Source organism: Diadema antillarum, unplaced genomic scaffold (genome assembly GCF_040938485.1).
Source record: "Diadema antillarum isolate AM-2024a unplaced genomic scaffold, OU_Dant_1.0 seq00000474_RagTag, whole genome shotgun sequence".
Taxonomy (NCBI): domain Eukaryota; kingdom Metazoa; phylum Echinodermata; class Echinoidea; order Diadematoida; family Diadematidae; genus Diadema; species Diadema antillarum.
The window spans coordinates 570260-594614 of record NW_027271441.1 but is presented as its reverse complement, the minus strand read 5'-3'; the positions used below and the strand labels follow the sequence as shown (position 1 = coordinate 594614).

Genomic DNA, 24355 nt, shown 5'->3' with positions numbered 1-24355 from the left:
CATTGGCCTATGCCTGAAATGGAGCCAGCAAGGAAGGAAAAAACAAACAGAAGACGAAATCCCAAAATCATAGCAGTCACGTACCTTAATATCACATAGATTACATAAGGACATTGAAAAAATGTCCTGGCCGGCGGAAGCGTGGGGCCGTCAGCTTTTTGTGCACCATACAAAGGAATACATAAGGTGTCATCACTTTGGGCCCCCACACTTTTTTTAATCCGGAAGTACGTAAGTGGCACTTAGAAATAGAGATCTTGAAGTGTGAGCGTACCGACCCAAGGTTGTTTTTCCACTGAAGACCTTTATTTTGTTTTTTGTTTTTTTACTTGTGAGCTGAAAACCCGGAAATGGAAGGGGAGAGATGAGCTGAGGACCTTTTTTTAAACCCGGAAGTGGGCCCCCACACTTTTGAAAACGCTCCACCGGCCCTGAATGTAACGAATCTGAATGTTTGAGCACATCTTAATCATAGTTTGATTACTCTCAATCTGTATCTTCCGATTAGATATTGGTGCGTTTCATTTGAAGAAAGAAAAAAAAAGAAAATGTGAAATGAATTTCAATATTTTGAACGAAGATGGCACCAGAGGCATTTTAGTGGATACCACCTAACACCAATTAAGCCATGCACATGCAAGCTATTCAAAAAAAAAAGCCTTATGTAAATATGAACATATTCACATATTTCAGAAAAAGAAAATGAGCGCATGTTGAAAATCATATGGCGTGTATGGAATCCTAACACTTAATTGGACCCTAAACTGATTTCAAAAAAACGCCATAGTCCAACAATTACTTAAGTTCACCTTCTCTTTCAAGAATACGTATAATAACGTTGTCTTTGGATACGGACAGAGCTTTAGATATTACTGTAAAAGTGGATATTTTTGCACGGGTAATTTTTCGCGCTCAGCCGGTTGAGATGAATTTTGCGTGTTTTAATTCCACGGAATCTAGACATCATTTAGGATAAGTAAGGCAAGCAAACATATTCGCATGCTTTTATTTTTGCGTTAGTCTCTGGTTGTGCGAAATGCGCGAAACTTTCCACACAGCAAAAAGTGTCCCCTTTTACAGTAATGAACTCGACTTCTTTAATAAAAAAAAATCACTGATGATATTCCTACGGAGTGTCCCTCTCCATTATGTGAGATGATTGCAGTTTTCGTCATAAAGATTGGAGGATTATTGAGGAAGCCTTGCAGTGAGGTCATCGATGTCCTCGACTGACCCTTGACCTCTGATACGTGACCTCCGACACCAACTTCTCAAGTGCTTTCTTTTAATTGTTGTTGTTGTTTTTTAATAGATCCACCTTCAGCTTCCTGGACATCGTGTCCAGCGATTATTCCACGGCAAGCGGGGAATATTCACAGAAATGTTCGTGTACAAAGGGTTGAGTGTTATAACCGGCGGCTGGTACGCGAGATTACTTAGCCCGTCTGATGTGGCCCTCTCGTGTTGATGTTTTAAAAGACAAAATCTAGGGATTGTGCGGGAAAGGGAAAGGGGTGGAAAGAAAACTGAACGATCATTAAAAATTCCATCATGTCATCAAGCAAGACAAAACTCCGTGCGATCAAAGTATTCTATAGACTGATTTTTATAACGAAAACACAAGAGAAAATATACGAATGAATAACAAAGCGTGACGAATTTATCACTTTCATTTCAGGGTGTGGTTAGATCTGACTAAAGCATTGTTAACTAGCCGAATCATGGTTGTTGCTGTCACAGTTTCTTTTACCCTTTTTGTTCAGTTATCTTGCGGCAAAAAAAAAATTCGAATTCGAAAAGCTCCCATTGGGTGGTTTTAATTAAAAATTTTGTGTAAGTTTAAGTGAAAGGAAATACATGAAAATACTGAATACGTACTAGACGTATTAAACAGCTATTTACAATAACGACATATCAACAATCCATGGCCATGCAAAATCCTCCATGACTTCATTAGTGCAGTTCTTGGACATTGTATCAATGTATTTTTTCTTCGTGTGATATAAATAGAAACTGATGGTATAAGGTTTTGCGTATTCACGCGCCCTGATATTCACTCCCTCAGAAGACAGGGTTAATGCCATAAACCTTGCTGAACGCTATGTGTAACACATGGACTTCTTGCCTAAAGGTATATGTGCACAATTTGTGCATATTTGACTCATTAAATCGCCTGGTCTAATTTTCTATCGGTTCTCCTTTTCTTTTTCACACACACTGATTACTCGGGGCTTATACAGCCAGACAAACTGCTTGCTTTCAAGTAGGTCCCGTCATACTTCTCTTTGTTCAACTCCATTTCAATTTCGATCAGTTATCATTACAATTGCTGTGTTATTACCATGTATATTGTTTGTTTTTGCACATTGTAAGATGAAAAACTTGTATTATTATATCTGATGTAATATTCATATATGAGAAGTATGAAAATAAATGAAAGATATTGAATTGAATTGAATTGAATTAAATTGAAATGAATTGAAATGAATTGAATTTGCACAGATAAGGTTAACCCGTTACCTTGCTACGTTGGCATTGGTCCCACTCACACTGCGATGGTTGATTGTGTCGAAATAGCCGATTTCGCCCGTCGGACGCGTCCTGTGAAAGTTGTGAGATTTCACCCGCTGGGCGAATTCGTCGTCTTCTCCACCCCATCCCCAGTAGACGTTCGGCAAGCCGTTGATGGCGCGCATCTGTTTTGTCGTCAGTCCGGTGACACCGCCAAACAGCGCTTCATATAATATTCTAGCATTGAAGTGGTAATAGAAAAAAAAAAGATAATCCGTAAACTCATTGGAATGAGACTATTCACATCATGGACACGTCTACTTAACGGTGTGTGCAAGTTTACGCTAGAGAATGGATTTTGATGGTTTTGTTTTTTAACCATGGGTGGTGTAACGAAGATTGCCACTACTTCGGCATTATTATGAAGCCATTATACATTCATAATCTTATTTGAAACAGTTCGACGTGTGCTGTTTGTGTGTGAGGCAAACAGAATGTAAATGCAGAAAGCACATACAATTCTAATGGCGTTATTATTGACATAATCGACTTGTACTACACGATACAGTATGATGTGTGAGGAAAAATTTCCTGCATATTGATTACAATAAACATTGCATGGGTTTGTTCAAACATCAATCAACAATGGGTGATCACGTGTTATGTTCTCAAACACGAATATGTATAACAATCAGGTTCCGGCTTTCTGGTCGGGAAAATCATGTATCATTCTAAAACCCCAAATCTGATGGATTTAGAAGACCCGTTTAAACGGATGTTGTTCGGCAGACTCATTTGCGGCGATGCGTTACTTATAGATGAATAATTAACATAAATCATTACTCTGTAATCATTTGACATTGAAATACTCACTTGTAACCCCACATTGCTTCCCCAGATATAAAATGCCTCGGCATGTCATCACAGCCTAGATAGTTGTTGGCGTTGAGGGCGATATGATCGACGTCATGAAATATTACGCAGTCGTAGGCAGTGAAGTTGAGCGCCTCGACAAACCCCACGTTCATCAACATCGCACGATTAAAGCGGAGGTTGTTATTCTGCATGCAGACAGAACAGAAAAAAAAAATCATCATTTTGAGTCATAGCATCTTGATTGCTTTTGGATAGTTTTTCCCTGAACGTATTTTGCTTCGTATCTGAGGTTTTAGTTCATGAAAAGGCTTACGCCATGCCAAACAGTACAAAGGGAAGACTTTGCCACTATTGTTATCATTATCATCATCATTATAGTCATTAGTAAACTAGTGTGTATAGTCTTGTAGGGGTGGTAGCATCACTATTAATTTCATTTGAATCAGAATAATTTTTAAACTGCCTATGGCCTTATTACTGTTATCATTAGTTACACCATCTCCATTTTCACTTTTCCTAATACTCTTGCCGCACTTTCTTCTTCTTCTTCTTCTTCTTCTTCTTCTTCTTCTTCTTCTTCTTCTTCATCTTCTTCATTGTATGGTGCACAGTATGCCTGGTTGATACCGTTTGCTGACTATTGCTAAGTCATCTGGGACGAATCCCGAGGGCTCGACATCGCTCCCCTGGTTTTCTTGTGTATAGGTAGGTAGGGAGACCACTCCTTCCGAGTTAGCACCCTAGCTGCTCTTCTCGATGAATGAATGAAGTGCAAAAATTTGATTTGCATGAGTCATGATTCCCTCATGCATGGGATATATATCCGAGGGATAGAGTGTTTTACTACAGAGCGGACGTTGCTTCTTCTTCTTCTTGCTTATGAGGCAGCAGCAGCTAAATAATGTCCCTCAATTGTTGTAGCGGACGTTGCTCAGACTAGACTCGTGAATAGGACCAGGGTCATTTAGAACCCGGGTCATTTAGAACCCGGGTCATTTAAAACCCGGGTCATTTAGAACCCGGGTCATTTAAAACCCGGGTCATTCAGAACCCGGGTCATTGAGACTGGGAGGCGGACGCGCTACCGACCACACAAAGCCATGTCACCGCCCTGCAAACAATAACTCTTAGGCCCGATAGCAAATTATTACCATCGTTATTTACATCACAGCTTCGCTATCGTTACCACATTACTATACTTACTTGCTCCGTCACAAAAATGGAGAATTCTAGCTGCTGTCGTTGTAAGAGAGGAACTATGTGTCGCAGAAAAATTGGTAGATGCTGAAACCGATCTCGGAACGGGATGATAATGGCTACCTGCATTAAGAATGATTGATTATGATATGAACTTATTAATACATAGAGAGAAAGGTATGGTGTTCATTGATTAAAAGATAAAAAGATAGACGACTAAATAGATAGATATGATAATATCAAGCAAGCGTACTATCTAAGCACGCATCCATTTCTTATGCATGTATAATCATCCTTTGAGTACTTATAAATACACACTTATGCATTATTTAGGTGATGGGATATATGCGTGTGCAGAGAGTGAAAAACAATTCTTTTGTTTTTTATTTGAATTATCTTCATGTTTTGTTTTCACTTTTTTCAGCTACACATGTCTGCGAAAAAAGAGAGAAGTCCTACAATAGTGTTTTGTCGTTGAGGGAAGGATTATTTACTCTCATTAATCAAAATCATGAAATTCTTCCGTCGAGATGTTTTCATTGCAACTGATTGACAAATAATTGCCCAGCATCGACGTAAATAAGCACTGAATTGATCAGTGTTTTCGTAGTAGCCATGATTTTTTTAAAAATCACGGGCGTACGTACTCGAGCAGGATTGGAACCTACGACCTCCTGATCTCCGGACAGGCGTCATCTCTACTAGACCACCGAGCTTCCGTCCGACAGCAAAGTGTTGGTTCTAATCCAGCGGGTAGTGCGTAATTATTCAAATTTATGAAATTAAGTCGATGTAGGGCAATTTGTCAATCAGTTGCAATGAAAACATCTCGACGGAAGAATTTCATGAATTTGATTAATTACGCAGTACCCGCTGCATGCTATAAGGATTAGAACCAACTTAATCCTGCTGTCGGGCGGAATCTCGGTGGTCTATAGTGGGGATGACGCCTGTCCGGAGATCAGGAGGTCGTAGGTTCGAATCCTGCTCAAGTATGTGCGCTCATGATTATTTTATCACATGGCTACTACTAAAATACTCTCATTAAGTTCCAAATTCAGGCATCACGTTGCTTTCTCTTCTCTTTGACGGCGAATGGAAGGGAATAATAGAAAGCAAAGTGAATGAGAAGAAAACAGTTGAAATGTATAATAATAGGTCTACACTGCACAAAAATACTTTTGTGTAGTATTCTACAGCTTCTCCAAACCTAAGCATCACGTTATCTGTGTTCTTCGACAGGGTGTGAAATGGAAGATGATACTCTTTTTACGTGAAAGCAAACAATCTAAAAACATCCGGGTCAGTTTGACCCGGAAAGGGTCTGTTGGGACCACATTCCGTTCCGGGTCAGAAATGACAAGGAATGGGGTCAGATATGACCCCATTCAGAGTCATGAATTGGGTCAGGGTGACCCCATTCCAGGTCGTCATGACCAAACTCCAAGTCACTTTTGACCTGGAATGGAGTGTGACCCCAACGGACCCTTTTCCGGGTCAGTTCTGACCCGGATGTTTTTAAAGTGAAGAAATCAGTGTTGATGCATTTTACTCTCATCAGCTCTATAGTAACTATTGGACATGAATGGATCTACAACTGAGTCATGATCTGTTGTCTCTTGGTATATCATACTGGCGCTCGTTCACTAACCCCGGCAATGGTGGATCCAGAGGGGGGCGCAAGAGGCGCACGCCCCTTTTATTCATCCTTAAAAACAAAAGAAAAAAAAGTGAAATGAAACCCGGAAGTGGCACCAGAAATATTAGTTGCGCCCCCCCCCCCCCCTTTTACAGAACTCCTGTATCCCACCTCCCTGATCCGCCCCTGCCCGGGGAGTACCTCGGAGGAGAACCCACCTTCCAGCGTGCCTGACACGAGGTTGGGATCCAGTGGCCTCCTGGCAAGTATTTGTAACCTTCCCTGACGTCAAGCGAGAGCTGTAGATCCGTCAGCAAGCCGTCGATGGTCTGGGCCTCTTCCGTCATCGTGCGCCGCTTCGTGAGGATGGTGGGGAGCTGCTCGTTCGCTGTAGCGACGGACTTCTGTACCCTGTCGCTCAGTGACCCTAACAGCTCTGCCCGGACCTTTAATAATGATATTGGTTCCTTTCTGGGTTGTATTACCGCTTCTGCCAAATGAATGAATGAATCATGAACTCATTTATTTATTCACCCATTCATTCATTCATCCATCCATTCATTCATTCACTCATTCACTCATTCATTTACTCATTCACTCACTCACTCCATTCATTCATTCATTCATTCACTCATTCATTCATTCATTCATTCATTCATTCATTCATTCATTAACTCATTCATTTACTCATTCACTCACTCACTCCATTCATTCATTCATCCATTCATTCATTCATTCATTCATTCACTCATTCATTTACTCATTCACTCACTCACTCACCCCACTCATTCATTCATTCATTCATTCATTCACTCATTTATATTTTGTAATAATTGTGCGTTTCGCAAATGAAAGCAAACGTTCTTTTATTTTCATTTTCATTTCCAAGCACAACATCTGTGTATTACAAATTGCCAAACAATATGATGTTGGTAAAAGAAAGTTTCACACGGTAGAATTACAGCTGACGTACAGGGATGACCAAAATCAAGAATTTTATACAAATAATTTGAAATGTCAAAAGAAATTAGATGAAGAATGTTCAATGTTCAACCTCTTCCTATCCATAACATTTTTTTTCGAAAAAAGAATGTGATCAAAATTGCACATATCAGACTACAAGACAAAAAATGCGCGAGTGTATAATGTTGCAAGTAATATCATTGTATGGCAAACATCCAACTATCGTCATCGTTAACAATGATTAACTGTAATTGCCCAGAAACAACAACACACACACACACACACACACACACACACTAGTCACACACACACCTGAAAGAAAAAATTCTTCGAAAGTAGTGTTTGACCTACGCAAATGCAATAAAAACCACAACGATCTAGCTTACCATTATGGGGAAGACTTGACGATTTTTGGCACTTTTCTTTGGGATGAGACACTTGGTTTGGTTTGGTCGAAATATTACCTGCTAAAAAAAAAAGAAAAGAAAAAAAAGATAGTCGACATACTTAAACATAATGAATATATCGAGAAGACTCGTCCAGTGTTTGATGATTCGTACAAAGTAGAAGCGTGAGCGTAATGTCAATCTGTAACTGTAAAGTCCCTATTTATATGGGTGAAATGTTCATCGGAAATTTCACTAGCGAACAGGCAGCACCAGGTACACATATATGAGCTCCATCGTGGAGACCTAATTAGCTCCTTTGTGGAGACAATATGAGCTCCCCCGTGGAGACTTAATGAGCTCCTTTGTGGAGACAATATGAGCTCCCTCGTGGAGACGATATGAGCTCCCTCGTGGAGACTTGGTACATTAATAATGTGTATATTTTTCTAAGATTTATAATGTCTGTTTATGTTAAGTGCTGTCTGGGGCAAATTATTTGTATAGGGCCCCATTTTCTCTCTCTTCTTTCTTTCTACAAAACAACAACAACACATTGCTAAGCTGCTGCCGTCTGCTCAGGCTACACAATGCAATATTCACACATCTTAGTTCCAATAAAATCGTTTTGATAATGCGGCTGCAGTTCTTTTGTCATTCGTGCTGAAAGCTCAAGAGAATGGGATAACGCAAATTCAAAAAAAAAAAATAGTTTACCGTGACACCTCTCCATGATGATTTTCCGACAAGTATACCAGTCACTTATTAATATCTTCAGTTTGTCTCAGTCCGTTCGACGTGTATAAATATCAAAGCCGAGTAATGAACACTGTAGTCATCATTCTTGTCATACCACTTGGTGTGACCGGAAAAAAAAAAAAAAAAAAAAAAAAAAAACCTCTCTTAATCATACAGTGATACGTACAAATTGTAATATATGTTACGACAGGTGAAATGTATCATTATTTTGACGGTTGCAATATTTACATGTTGTTTGGAAATGGAGATAGAAAAGAATCAGCGTAATGATGGAATGGTATCCACTTATCGGGGAATTTATGATGACCAGCATTGCTTTCTCTGTCCGGGCTATTTTTTGTTGCTATTATCATAAGCTCAGATGAACTATTAAAATCACTGCTGGAGTTATATCTGACGCAATCATCACAACCTGAGCCTTAATATATTCTAAAAGTTACCATGATTCCCTGTTACTTCGGAGACTGTAGGAGTGTCGGGGCTTGAAGAGTTACCACTCTTTGTCGCAGATGGTGTCGAGGTCTGATTCGATGTGGTATTGCGCCCTCTGTCGTCGCCTGACTGTCGCAGCTTTTCACCTGATTTGCCGCGACGTGGTCCACGTCCTCCAAAGATCAACTGCATAGAGCTAGGTTTGGAGGCTGCAAATGAGAAAACGACATGATTGTGTGTAAAGATTGATAATGTTCCATTTCGTAGTTCTGCTTTGCGCATGAGCAGAAAAAAAGGTCATTCCCATATCAGACACGTTTGCTTTTGAATTCCCTGATTAAAGCATCTGCGATTCAATGATTATTAATACTGTGCAAGCTTTAAAAATAGCATGCTTGTCAGCACTTGCACCTGACAGCAACATCAAATTAACAATGTAATTTAATAGAAATATTTTTTTCACCGTATTCACGGATGCTTCCCCACGTGTTGATTGAGGGGCTTCTCTGGTCCACTGATCTGCCCAAATTCATGTTTCGTTTGAACAGGAATCCCATTCAATGCTACGTCAGGCAAACTTATACATAATGCAGGCGTCACACTGTCCCGAAATTGAGGAAAGATTGGAGGACACACGCTATTATTCAAATTCGGCAGTCTGACCGTATTAACTTTTGGCATTGGCAAGGACATCGTATGACCACCAGTCACAGTGTTTCCTTCAGGCTCCAGCAGCAACTTCGTGAGCGGCGGCAAAATCTTAGGTAAGCCCCCCAAAGGCACGAAGACCTTACAATGACAATAGTCCACATTATAATACAGATTTACATCTTCGTGTAGCCTCCTGCAATCTTATGTGTTCATTTCATTTGTTTCGGCAGCTGTTGATGAGTGGCTTTTAAGCAAGTTCGGGACCAACTTCCCGTGAAACTGACTTCGTATGGCCATCTCATTGTGTACATTTCTGGACAATTTGACGACACCTTGATGGCTAACCAATTGGGGGAAAAGTTATTTTTCCCCAAATGTATATTAGCTGATTGCAAAAAGGAATTGGGGTAAAAAGTTATTTTTTCCAAAATGTACATATTAGCTGATTGCAAAAAGGACTTTGTTGTTGTTGTTCTTGTTCTTTGTTCTTTCTTTGTTTCAATAATTGTTTTTTTTTTTCAATTCAATTCAATTTATTGAAAACCAAACATAGGGCCTAGTCACAGTAATGAAAGAATATGAGGCAAAGTAATGGATATGAGTCCCCAAGAAGCAGAGCTTGTGAGTGGGACCCATTATGAATGGACTTCTCGATTGTTTGTTTTTTTTTGTAATGTCCGATTAGTGAAAACATTATCAATTACAATGTAAAACAAAACAACATAATAAAATGTTTAGCAAAATGAAGTGGGCCTACAATAGGCCTCGATAGGTGCTAATCTAAATCAGCGGAGTAGAACTTTCATTGAAAGAACTGCAGACATAATCAAAGCATGATGGTGCGCTTACATAAATGACGGTAAATACATTGTTAGCACATTACTGATTTTTCACCGGCATTTCGTTTTCAACATTATCACCACAAGGCTTGCAACGCTGTCCTTGATCACTGGACCCCACAACGGAAGGCAAATGCCCGTAGTGATGGATATAATTCAGGGGCGGATCCAGGAATTCCGTAAAGAGGGGGCGCGTTTACAAAATTAAAGGGGGCGCACGCACCCCTCCCCCATTTTTTCTTTTATTTCTTTTGTTTCAACAAAAAATAAAAGGGGGGGGGGGGCGTGCGCCGGTTGCGGTCCTCCCTGGATCCGCCACTGTAATTGCCACTATCACTGCATTTCAGTAAGTGCATTATAGTTAACATTACCCATGGTACAGTATCATATTGTGTACGCTATCTACAATACCAGTATAGCCTACCCGCACAACAAACGACTTTGTCGTCAGAATGCTGTAATACCCCTATAACCGTGCTTTGAGTCCAATTCTCCTGGTACTAAGTATAGCGTCGGTGCGTTTTCTTCACAGGTCATGTATAGTCTGACACTGTACTCATGAATGCTTTCTTGGTAAGGGCTTTCCAGACGATTTATTTAGTTTCACACCATCAAGTATACATAAATCGATAGTGCCACGTGGGCCCTATAGATTTGTGGGATTTATTGTGGTTCTTTGGCAGATACACCAAAACTCTGAAGAGCCCAAACCAAACGTGTACAGTGAACAATGATGATGACTCGAAGAGGCTTAGGGATATTCCAGTAATGTATAGCAATGTAATTCTATTACAGTATCACTTGCGTAACAATTTCATCTTTGTAGAATATATGCACACCTTTTTCTTTTGTTCTGCGTCGTTGAGCACCGAATCAAGCATTCTTATGTGAAGCTGTATGTCATCACCCTAGTTCACGGTGATTTTGGAAACATGCCCGTCCTTATCCCAATTGCTAAAAAATCTGAAAGTCTAAATACCCAGTATAACCAAATGCTTACTAATGTTCAACTGCGAAAGTCTGAAAATTTTGTGCATTGTTGTGTATAGCTTGTCTGAAAATAACCTTATACCGTTATGAATAATGATCCCATGTAAACCAGGCATATATGCATGCATTCTGTATTAGTTTTATTTTGGTGGTATAGTCAAAATGCAATCATTAGGCCCCTACGTACTTTTTATCGAGTATGAGTGTGTGCGTGCGTGTTGGTGTGGCTCACGGTTTCTTTTTGTGAATGATATAAAGTTCGAGACACAATTTGTCCCATTTTGACTTGTGTGTAAGATGTGTGATATGCAATTTATCACAACAGCTTTTCTTATATAATCGTAAAGTGGAACCGCACACATGGCAGACCTGTAAATGAACTACAATGCCCCTTAATGCAGCGCAGTTCTAAAAGGGCAGGTTTAACGCGTCATACTGTCTCTGTGTTGTGAACGCTGAGTATGTGGAGCACAGAGGAAGTTATTCATAAAGCCATCGGGCTCGTCTGGTCTGCGTGTTTAGAACAAAGAAAAAGAAAGTGATAGTAGGTATAAGCCATTTCCCGGAGGCGTTTGAATACATGCTTAAGGCCCAAATTCAAGAAGTCGGTACGATTGAAACCATGGTTCATGGACAAAGACCGTAGTATTGTATGGGGCGCCAAGTGTCGCATGGCCTATTTCGTTACGAAATCAGTCATTTCGTCGACGAAATGTTCAGAGTATATTTATTATGGTGTATAACACTGAATCTTATATAAATGATATAGCTACGTTGATTTTAAATGCATCATGTTTGCCTTTCATTTTCATAGAGGCAATCACCAAGAAAAGACCATAACAAACATTATGCGAGAGTAAGATTTAGACTAGTAGGTATATTGCTGTTATCTTTACATTGACTCCACCAAAATATAGACTTAGAGATCAGAGAGATACGCTTATAATACGTTCATAATGATGCGTTCATGATGATTAACGTGGATATACGGCCTGCATAGGACCTATACATACATACATATCACATAGGCCTACATACATACATAATCGTACATACATAAACACAAATCTATAAACTGTATATAGATGCACAGACACGGACACACTGACAGAGCTACCAAGTCTCACGCATTCTGTGTGAGACTCAAGCATTCTGCGTGAGACTCAAGCATTTAGGGGCCATCTCACGATCTCACGCATGGCACCCATTTTTCTCACGCATCAAGCGAAGTCTGCAACTTGGGCCTACCGGTATAGTAATGAGCATAGCTCAAAAGATTAAAGTGATAGTTGCAAATGAAGGTATATGTTTCCCTTTTGTCTTTCAAAATAAGTTAAAAATAATCACTTTAAGTATAGCTGCACCTGATCGCACCATTAGGAGCTAAAAATTGAAAAAGCTCCCTACCGTGGGAGGCCACAGGGGGGAAAACCCCCTCCCACACCCTCGCTCGCGCGCACATTAGCATGCCGAGATGCGAGTCATATGAAAATCTCACTCATAAATTTTTTTTTGAACTTAGCATCCCTGCACACACACAGACACAATGTCATATACATAAGCATACACGCGTGAAGGTCGTCAGTTAAAAGCTGACCTATATACACTATCTTTCGCATCTCCCACCCCTTACCTGTCTAATACTTAGGGCATGTAGGGGGTGATCCCTGCGTTGCAAAGAGCCTGTAAGTGCTGCTAGGTATCTGAAACATTGTCCAGAACTACCATACTGTCATTTTATGGCAATGTATCGAGGTTGTTGAAGTCATGTCCTGTTTTCGTACTACAGTATCCTGTCGTGGAACACAATGAGCAAGGAAGTAACACTTTGAAAATCTACGGCCTTGATTTGGCAGTTGATGTGTGGACAGCATGCTAAACATTCACTTTGTTTAATTAGTTGATATCGTCACTGCTCTTTTTTTTTAGTTACGCAAAGCGAAACTAGTTCATTGATCGGTATTGTCACCCTGATTATTTTGATGTGTGTAGGCGTCTCTTTTTTTTGGGGGGGGGGAGGATGGGGAGGTGTGCGGGACGTTGGGGCTATTTGTTATATCGAATTGCCAGTACGAATATTTTTTCTATAATATCAGCAGATTTAATTCATGAATTCGCCCCTTTCTTTCCAAACGAATGTTTACATACGTTCTTTGAATTTCAGCACACAATATTCGCAATGAGGTGGTAACTGGGTTGCCTTCATCGATGATGGTGGCCGGCGTACAGCAACAACGGCAACATGGAACTTTCAGAATGGTGTTAAAGGGATCGTATAGTTTTAGTTGAGACCTAACTTCAGGTTTCTAACATGGTTTTTTTTTTGTGAGATAATGAGAAACCTCTTATGAAATATGAAAGAGCATGTAATTACATGAGGAATTCAACGTTTATTTGATAAGAATTGGTTTTGAAATGGCTGAGATATCCAAAACAGAGCTATCCTAATAAAATGTGCGTCCCAACTTTTATCACAATCGCTTTGTTTTACGTTGTTTTTTTTATATTTCAGCCATTCCAGACCCGATTTTCATCAAACAAACTTTGAGTTCGTCTTAAAATGGTATGCTCTGTTCTATTTCATAAGTGTTTTCTTGATATATCTTGCAAAAAGGTTAAAAGCCCAATTCTCATCTCCACTAATATTGTTCCATCCCTTTAATTCTTCGGTGAATGGCACAGCGATTTGACGTAGTCAACCATATAAATTTCATTTATATATTGTGGCGCACGAGCAATGGGAAAAGGGAATTTAACGTAACAGCCACACTGAATTGGTTATCCATTATGGCAGTATTGTGGCCATGTGATATAGTCGTAATGATGGCAATAATGAGAATAACTACTATATTTGACAGCTACAGTTATCATATCTCCATCGTCAAGTTATAATAATATGAATTATCATGATTCTTATTCATGAATACAATAATGATAGTGACAATAATAGCACAATAGTGATTAAGATAAAAACAAATATGATCAACAGTGATGATGAAGCCATTGCACAATTACTTTGATCACCAGCCTGTTGATTGTTTCATTTTCATGAAGTATTATCATTATCGATGAATAATGATAGCATGAGAGCTGTAAAAAAAAATAATAACATATTGCATGAATAATAGCAAACACAATTAGAAATAAAATACAATTGCTATTCCGAATCACAATATCTAGCAAATATTATCGTCTTTCCAACTGAGGCGTTTTAGTGGTTCCCAAAATTCTCATGCATTTCTAAATAGGCCCACTGTTATAAAAATGTGCGCGTAGTTAGTAGTAGTAGTAATAGTAGTAATAGTAATGGTATAGTAGTAGTATAGTATGTAGGGAGTGGTAGTAGTAGTCGTAGTAATACAGTAATAGTAGTAGCAATTATTATTAGTAGTAGAAGTAGTAGTAGTGTATAGTAGTAGTAGTAGTAGTAGTAGTAGTAGTAGCAGCAGCAGCAGTATAGTAGTGGCAGTATATTAGTCACACAACTGCAACATGATTTCATTTCTCTATCTACTTATTGACCGTCGGCTGTAAAATGATATTGAAATGCCTGGATTACATAAACCGTCCTAATTGGTAATCAGGGGAACTTGACTGGAAAACCAAACTGCGGAAGCTCTATAGCTTCATTCGAGCTGCCCTTGATGAACAGATGACCTAGGGGCCCGAATTCACGAAGGTGGTACAAATGAAACCATGGTTTAAACCATGGACAAAAACCATGGAGCGCCAAGTGTCCCACGGAATATTTCGTTACGAAATTGGTCATTTTGTAGACAAAATGACCGTTTTGCTAACAAAATCATCATTTTGGAATTCCTGGACGAAATGTTTATTTAGTTACAAAATGTTTTCATTTCGTTACAAAATAATCATTATTTTCATCGACAAAAAGACTGATTTCGTAACGAAATATTCCATGCGACACTCGGCGCTCCATGGTTTTTGTCCACGGTTTAAACCATGGTTTCATTTGTACCACCTTCGTGAATTCGGGCCATAGTGACAATGAAAAATGTTGGTCGACGTGTTGGACACGTTCCATATCATCTACCAAAGTTTGCTGACTAGCTGTAGATAATGACCGATGTACATGACGAGATAATCTATCAAACTTCTGAAGTTTAACCCGACATATTTGCATCATATTTATGACTTTATTTGTGTGCGTGTGAATGTGTGGGTGTGTGCTATGTGTGTGTTGAGCATCTGTTAATACAGTCTGTATACTTACAGGCAGGGAATATTGTAATGATTTATTGATTTATGAGTCATCTGTCTCATAAACAAATATGCACAGAAGGTATCATAAATCATTGTAGATAAGGAATGGTGTTTTCTAATCGTGCATGCACGTCCTGGTACGTCGTATATTGCATTAAAAAGAAAGAAACAAACAAACGAATGGTTCAGTTCAGTTCAGTTTCTGTCTGCAGAACAAAAGAACTCACGAATTTTATGATTGTCCCTTTGCGTCAATGAACACTATGGGGTATCTTGAAGGAAACAGAAGAGGAACATATGAAGCAATGTTAAATTGAAGGGTACATTGTGAGAGGGATCGCTTCAAATAAAGTTTTAGAGAGAGAAAACAAAAAGATACAGTGGAAATGAAGGGACCATCTTCATGGAAGATAGCCCCAGGTAAGCTTATATACGTCATAAAGTAAAGCAGCATAAACTGCATCATAAAAAGTCCACCAGGACGTCCTCCAGCCCGCTGGGGAGATCAAATCGAAAAATGACTTGGATGTTCCCCTGAAAGAGCCTGACTATCAAGCCCAAGGAAGACCAAACTGGGGAAGGATCTCGCGTAAGGAGCAGAAAGAGACAGACCCTCTCATGCAAGGAGGTCAAATAAGTAAAGTTTTTATCACTATTATTAATAAGTATTTTCAGCATTATTCTTACCAATTATACTATCACTTTTGCAACTGCTGTGCAAGTTACTCAAGTAGTCATCTGTGTTATGCGTCGTGTTATTAGTTATGGATGCATGCATGTAACAGCTCGAGGCCTACACGACGTGTAGATAGGAGCCCACAATAACCTTATTCGAATATTGGGAATTTTTTCTTTATTTTGAGCATTAATAATGACCAGTGATGGATGCCGCACACTTGGGCTATGCATAACCATAAGTCTAATTTCAGCAGAATCAAATGAAAAACTGACAGGGAAAAAAAGACACTCGAATTGGGAAAACTACCAACAATATGTTTCGTCTTTTTTTTTATTATGAATCTGCCAATATAATGTCGTCAAATTTTATATATTTGTCGACTATTCTTATCTGCCTGGATGACAGGTTGCAGTTTGTTAACTAGATGTGAAGTGAGACCATAAAGGTTAATCAAATACTGTTTATATTGCGTTTTACAGAGAAAATGAACGCTGCAAGGGGGAAATGTCCCGAACATAGCGTAACTGTTTCTTCGTTAACGTGATATATCTAACACGAATGACGTCATGAATGAGAAGAAATCATTTTGAACGAATCATTCTGAACGAAACGTTACTGTCATAAACTTTTTTTTTTCTTCACCTCATTGCGTTACTTGAAATGTATTTTGGAAGACATTATTTCTGGTACCTTCCGCAACGGGTCATTTTTCGTTATCGTCATGATGTTTTTTTCAGGGTCAAATGTCAGCATCTTTTGCAAGTTTATTCTATTCCTCGTTAGCAGGTATGAAAATGATAATCAACGATGATAGGCCTAATCTTACCCTTTTTCATATACTTCATGGTGAAGGTCTCTTACACACACTTAACATTTTAACAAAAAAGAACTTGTTTGAGCAATATGATTAGGCGAGGATATTTCTTAAAACTATGTAAAGTCTTAATCTAACAGACCATTTTGTCCAGAATACACATTTTCTAAGTGTTTGAATGTAAATCCAATAAATCCCTGATAAGTCTGGGATACTTATACCATGGACCCTATGCTTATACATTTCAAAGTGTCTTACATAGTCACTTACATATTAGGCGTCCCTACATTTCTACAAGTGTTTAACACCCCCCATCTATTTTATCTATTTTAAAATGTATTGTGAAGGAAGACACTATTGCACGTTTTCTAATGGTTTGTCGGTATGTGGTAGGACTTTGGTTTGATTTACATGTTCAGACTACAAGCCCTAACCTCGAGGTTAGGAAACCTTGAGGTTAAGCTCTTGCCCCCAAACTTCGACGTGTGTCCACACGACGAATCTTAACCTCGAGGTTACGAAACCTCAAGGTTAAATTCCTGCCCCTTTGAATGCGTTGATTTTTGTGTCCACACGGTGCTTAACTACGAGTGGGGACCCCCTGCGGTTCGTGGTTAAAGCGCTAACCATAAGATTTCTCGTGGCTCTTAACATCGAGCTAACCTCGAGGTTAGCTAACTACGAGTGCGTCTTCACTGGCCCTAACTACAAGCTCTAACCTCGACGTTTCCTAACCTTGAACGTTACGTTCACACGACAACTTCCAGGCGCTGTTTGCTTTCCGGAGTTATTTGACCCCCTCAATTCCCTCCCACCCCCCCCCCCCCCCCAAGATTATCGCATATTTTGTTCTGATTGATTGTTGGTCCCACCTTTTATCAGGTATAGTGCTCTGTTGGGATATCTCGGCTATTTCAAAACCAGTTTTGATCAAATAGACGTTGAATTCCTATTGGAATTACATATTCTTTCATATTTCCTAACACTTTATTTTAATAATCTCACCGAAAAAAAAAATGTTAGAAAAGAGAAATTAGGTCTCAACCAAAACTATACGAACCCTTTAACCAAACTTCAAAATTTATATTTCGAACCAAATGAAAAAATACAAACATAAATGTCTTTAAATGCAACCCTTCGATGGAATTGCGCTTTGCTTTCTGGAATGCTTTCTGGAAGAAAAAAACAACAACAAATGCTACTATTACTACGTCTACTACTACTACCACCACTAATAATAATGAGAATAATAATAGTAATAAATAAATTAATCAATCAATCAAAATCAAATGATTATCCCATGTTACTTATTTAGGTCCGTCATCGTGCCCTTACATTTTGGCTGATCATGTAGACGTTGTGATCCAAACAAGCACTTTAGGCAGGGAGGTCTCTTCACACCTCCCTGCTTTAGGAGAGGCCAAGGATTACAGGCCCACAAAACCGATTGGTAATGCAAGCATGTTTCCACGCTTCACCGTATCTCACGATTATTCCGTAATAGAGGGGAGGCTTCTAGCCTTACAGGCTTCTAGCCGGCCAGGCTCCCTACGGGGATGACAACCCTAGCTTGCATCCCATCCGTACGGACTGTGAAGGGGGAAACCCTGTTTCAGTCCCAGGAGCAAGTGGCTCCGGCCCCTGGTTATATTTGGTCTGGGTTGACTGCCCATTCCATCTACTTCTTATTGTCACGTTACCAAATGATAAAGCCTCGAAACGGATTGATTATATGATGATGAATATTGGTCCAGGAACGAATGACCAAGATTATGGAATTGTTAGCTTATTTGTGTTATCTCTCATGATTATATCACTCGTCTGTGGAGATATCCATCCAAACCCAGGTCCGCACCAGAATAGATTTATTGTAGGCTTCACAAATATACGTGGTCTTCTCTCAAACTGGGAATCTTTGGAGCTTTCTCTCCTTAGATCCCGACCTCATATCTTTTGTGTATCAGAAACCTTCTTGAATAGCAAGATCGATGGTGATTTATTCACTGTGCCTGGCTACTCCTTTCTCAGACGCGACCGACCAGACAACTCTAGTTGGGGTGGAATTATGGTGTACTACAGTGATGCCTTCGCTGCCACAAGAATGCCTCAATATGAAAGTCTGTACCATGAATTAATCTGCCAGAAGATTAATCTACCTGGCCGCATGATATTCATTTTCTGTGTGTATAGACCACCCTCTGCTGACGATAGCATCTATGATGTCATCTCAGACCACATCGACACTATCCAAGAGCTCCACCCTAGATCTGAAATTATTGTTCTGGGTGACCTCAATGCCCACCACGAAGAGTGGCTGGGAAACACAAAGACGGATGCCTACGGGGAATCTGCATTCGACTTTGCTACACTCAACAATCTCCATCAACTTGTAGATGACCCCACCAGAATTGGAAAGGATGGAAGCTGCTCCAAACTGGACCTCTTCTTAACTACTTCCCCTGACAACCATGTGGTATCAGTTGATGCCCCCCTTGGCTCCTCTGACCACTGTGTGGTTATGGACGTAGCTAACTACAGACTTCCAATTACAAGCAAACCTGCCAAGCGCAAAATCTGGCAGTACGACAAAGCTGACTGGGACGGTATGCGCTCTTTTCTATCAGAAGCTGACTGGTCCTCCCTTTCAAAGGCACATAGTGCTGATGCTGCCTGGAACAGTGTGAAAGACAACATTGGTGATGCCATGGGCCTTTTCATACCATTCAGAACTACCAAACACAAGTACTCGGATAAACCATGGTTCAATGGTAGATGTCATGATGCTGTCAAAACCAAACAAAGAGCATACAAACAGTGGCAAAAAAAAAACCTGCACAAGTGAACTATGGATCTTATACATGAAATCCAAATCTGAATGCCAGCGCATCATACGCAGAGCTCGTATTCAGCTCTCGCGCCACCTGGAGCAGGAACTCAAGTATGCCAACAGTAAACAATGGTGGAAACTGGTGAAATCTGTAACTGAAAGCAACAAAACATCTGCTGTTCCTCCATTGAAAAGTGGCAATGGACAGATCTTCAATGAGGCTGCAGACAAAGCCGAGCTCCTGAACAACACCTTCGCTGCAAATGCTCATCTTGACAACAAGGGCAAAGTCCCTCCCAATCTGACCTTAAAAACTGATGAAACCATCTCTACCATCAGATTCTGGCCTAAGGTTGTTCTCAAGAAACTCCGTAATCTCGACACATCCAAGGCTACTGGCCCAGATGGCATCTCAGCCACGGTACTTAAGAACTGTGCGCCAGAGCTTGCACCTGTTCTTTCAAAGCTCTTCCAAATATCCTTGAACAGCAAATCCATGCTTTCAGAGTGGAAAACTGCTTATGTTGTAGCAGTGTTCGATTGACACGCTCTTCTGCAACTGCTCACCCCTACAGAGTTACTGTGCCAAAGTCGAACACGTATCTCCATCAGTCTTCTTACATACCAAGGACGACTCGACTGTGGAACTCACTTCCCACTATTATTTCCCCTAGCTCCAAATATGGACAGATTTAAGAATTGTGTTAATTCGTATTTAATCAGTTTGTTGTAAGAAATGAATTTTGTTATTTTGTATATGCATACAGTGTATAAGTTATTTTGATTATGGTTTACAATTTGGTAATCTAGGGCCACCTCTCCTCAAATTATGAAGGTAACATCAGGCCCAAAAAAACAAATTTAAAAAAGAAAATACCCCATTATTAGACAGCTTTATAAAAGCGCCATCTCTGTGGAATAATGACGTTGTTCCATGCAGTAGCGTTCATACCAAGTTCACACCGACGCCGAATTGATGGCGAATTAAATCGGCTAGCAAAGCAGCGACAAAGCGTATTAAAGCTTAATCAAAGCGTAAAGACCGCAATAGAGCGTGAGAAAGCTTTGCGCAATTCGAGACATTCGGCGAGAGCGCCAAAAAAATTTAAACTGTCACGAATTGCGTAAAGCGGGGAGAGCGTATTAAAGCTTATCAAAGCGTCACAAAGCTTATCAAAGTTTTGCTCAAAGCGTAGGAAAGCTTAACAGGGACACCCTGTATAAAAGATAATAAAATAGAAAAGGCAATAGAACAAAAATATAAATAGAAAACTCTGTGGAAAACTTAATATTCTGAGCTTTTCACAAAGTTTTTTTCTATTTATTTTTTTATTACATTTCATTTTTTAATTCTATGTTTTATATTTTATTTCCTGTTTTATTTTCTTTGTTACAATAAGGGTTATTTATGTCACATTTAAAATTGATTTTCTTACTAATCTTTTTAATTAGTAAGAAAATCAATTTGTAATAATAATTTGTAATAATCAATTTACAAAAAATTGCGTTTTAAAGATCTTTTATCGCACACATCTAAATTTCATATTCTACAACTTGATTTCTTTAAATTTTCACTCCTGATTTACAATAGTAGTATTATCTGATTTTTCATGGGGAAATAATCAATAAAGTCTGTATTTACATTATTTACCAGCAGATGAAATACATAACAACAACAATAACATCAATAATAATAATAATAACATCTTCACAAGTACACATAATACAAAAATTATATCAAACTTATATTAAAAATAAAGAAAGTGTGCATATGGGAGAATGTTCTTACTTCCAGACACACAAGTTTTTATCTTCATCATCTGCTTCTGACGATATCTGAGCCACTCCTTTCTTAACTCAATCAGGAAATACACCCTAGCCATTCTTTGTTGCCAGTCAACAGCACCCACTGCTGGAGAGACGAAGTATTCTCTGAGATGATCTCTCTGATGTCTGGCATCCACAGTGGCGAGGTTCCCCCTTGCAGGTGGTTGCGGAACATCTTCCCAGTGAGGTCCATCTCTCCAGGCCCCTGGTATAACGAAGTTGTGCTCTTCATCTTCGTGGTCCACCTCACTGGCTGTCAGCGCCACCCTCTTCCTCAGCAGGTTGTGGAGCACCACAGCAGTCTCCACCAAATCTCTGACGTTATCTACCTTCTGTTCCAGTGTTCCCAACAGGCACCGGAACCTGTTGGCCAAGATGCCAAAGGCATTCTCCACCACTCTTCTCCCCCTTGAAATCCTGTAGTTGCAGATACTCTGTTCATCTGTCATCCCTCTTCTACTGTATGGCTTCATCATGTAGCTCTTCAGGGCAAAAGCATCGTCAACCAGGATGAAGTAGGGAATATCAGGCTGATTTTCTCCAGGGAGAAGGCATGGTGGAGGGGGGGGGCAGCCCTATGGACCCATCTTCTAGGCTTTCGAAGAGCTCAGAGTCTGTGAATATCTGGGAGTCAGACAGGTGTCCTTTACCTTCCAGCTCAATCCAGATGAACTTGTACTCTGCATCTACCAATGCCAGCAGTGGTATGGAGAAGAACCCCTTGTAGTTGTGGTAGAGACTGCCTGTGTTTGCTGGCTTTTTAATGGCTATGTGCTTTCCATCCAAGGCACCAATTGCATGGGGGACATTCCATCTCTGTTCAAACTGCTGGGCAAGGGTGCTCCATGCTTCAGGGGTGGTAGGTATGTTGAAGACCTCATCTTTATACGCCTCTACAATGGCCCTGCACACTTCTGGAATCATCTTTGATATGGTTGAGATACCACATCTGAAACCATATGCCAATGATCTGTAGTTGTCCCCACATTGGCCAGATGTCTCAAGGTGATTGCCAGTTTGAGGCCAGCTGACAAAGGGTGCCTGTAGTTAGTCTCTTGCTTCTAGATGACTATTGCCACTCTCTCCAGGATCTCATCGAACACCTCAGGGGTCACTCTGGTGAAGTTTCTGAAGGCAACAGTGTCCTCTAATCTCGGTTATATTGTGTCCAGGAGACAGTGTACTGGCCGTCCTGCTGTCTTCTTTCTTCGGTGAGCCATGGCCTGGTCCAGCAGCTCCTGATGAATGGTCTTCTCCCTCCTGCAGGCAGTTCAACCTCCTCTTGTCTTCGCTGTTCTTTCTCTCTCTCCTCCGCCTCAAGGACTAGGATGTAGTTATAGAGCAGGGAGACAAAGGTCATATCTGCTTCATAAGATGGTTCATACTCTGGTATATCTTGAACTTCCATATCTTGTTCTTCTGCCAAAGATGCAATGATTTCGTGTATGTGCTGCATCTTTATATATGCTCTGGATCAGAGGCGGGATGCAATCGGGATCTCGAAATTTTCCATTGCGTAACAGAGCTTAACAGAGCCTATCAATGCACAAGAGAGCTTGATAATCGTATCAGAGCGTTAATTAAAGCGTGATTACCGCATCAAAGCTTGCCAAAGAGTATTAAAGCATATCAAAGCGTGATTTAAAGCGTAACAAATCCTGATCAATCGGCATCAAAGCGTGAGAAGCCGTAGCGATTCGGGAAATAATTTGTCGCCCAAAGCGGGAACGAACTTCGTATCAGAGCGTATCAGAGCTTGTCAGAGCATATCATATCTGAGGAGATCGTGAGATTTTTTGAAAAGTAAATAAAAATGACGCCGAATTGATTGCCGATTTAAAGCGCGACATTCGGCGTCGGTGTGAACATAGCTTTACATTGATCAGGCTACAGGAGAAATCCTCTCTTTTCTCTTAGTATCAAAGGACGATTATGTCACAATGCGACCAGTTTACCCCCCCCCCCCTTCTTCTCTCATTTGCATTAGGATCATGCATGCTCACATCTTAGCTTTATTTTGAACACATTAGCTAGGGATTATTATAAGGAATGGGATAAGGTACCAGTCTGACCAGCGGGTCAATAACACATAGCCCAGGGTTTTAGCATAGTTCAGACAGGTGGGTTTAATATGGGTAGGATGCAAAATCTTTTGTGTTTGTGTATGCAAGTGAGTATGAGAGTGCCCAGTTATGAGAGAGAGTGTGTGAGAGTAGACAGATGATACCAAGAGCTCCTTGCAGAAGGATCAAGAGCTGAGGAGCTGCAACCCAGGCTCCTATGTGTGGGTAGCTATAAGGAATTGGGAAGGCACTGAGGCTGAGGCACGCCCTATAATTTGCAAGGTGGTTTTAGCATGGCTGGCAAAACCACAGATTTGCAGGTAGCGTGACTTCTGGCAGCACAGGCCAGGAGGAGCCCATTTCAGCGCAACTTTTGGCAGCACAGGCCAGGAGAAGCCCCCAACTTCCCCAGCTCGACTCACCCCTTTCATGAACTGTAAGTAGTTATATTTATTGCATTTTGTTAAGTATTTTTGTATCTCCAACTCAAAGTGGAGGAAAATGTTAACTGCCTGCATTATTTAAGTAAAAGTTTTTTTTTTTTTTTTTTGCTTCTGGAAAGTCTGAAGAATTGTAATATCCAGAAAGCAGAAGTGTAATTAATTTTCACATATATTTGGTATAGAAAATGAATTCCAAGAAGAAAGATATTTATAATGTAAAGAAGATAACTGTTGT

At 40.1% G+C, this 24355-nt stretch overlaps 3 protein-coding genes across 3 annotated transcripts; 1 reads left to right on the top strand and 2 right to left on the bottom strand.

Moving 5' to 3' along the window:
• Positions 1-541: 541 nt before the first annotated feature.
• Positions 542-8966, bottom strand: LOC139733390 (beta-1,4-galactosyltransferase 6-like). Its single transcript, XM_071644220.1, has 7 exons — positions 8772-8966; positions 7573-7653; positions 6442-6713; positions 4591-4707; positions 3385-3572; positions 2521-2748; positions 542-1486 (listed from the first exon to the last, which is right to left on the bottom strand). The coding sequence occupies exons 1-7, from the start codon at positions 8953-8955 to the stop codon at positions 1321-1323; spliced, it is 1236 nt and encodes a 411-aa protein (XP_071500321.1). The 5' UTR covers positions 8956-8966; the 3' UTR covers positions 542-1320.
• Positions 8967-19025: 10059 nt separating this feature from the next.
• Positions 19026-20331, top strand: LOC139733401 (uncharacterized). The gene is made up of 2 exons (XM_071644229.1): positions 19026-19640; positions 19843-20331. The coding sequence occupies exons 1-2, from the start codon at positions 19026-19028 to the stop codon at positions 20329-20331; spliced, it is 1104 nt and encodes a 367-aa protein (XP_071500330.1).
• Positions 20332-20989: 658 nt separating this feature from the next.
• On the bottom strand, positions 20990-22538 carry LOC139733400 (putative nuclease HARBI1). The gene is made up of 3 exons (XM_071644228.1): positions 22265-22538; positions 21577-22152; positions 20990-21003 (listed from the first exon to the last, which is right to left on the bottom strand). Exons 1-3 carry the CDS (start codon positions 22536-22538, stop codon positions 20990-20992), a joined length of 864 nt encoding a protein of 287 aa, XP_071500329.1.
• Between the last annotated feature and the right edge of the window lie 1817 nt (positions 22539-24355).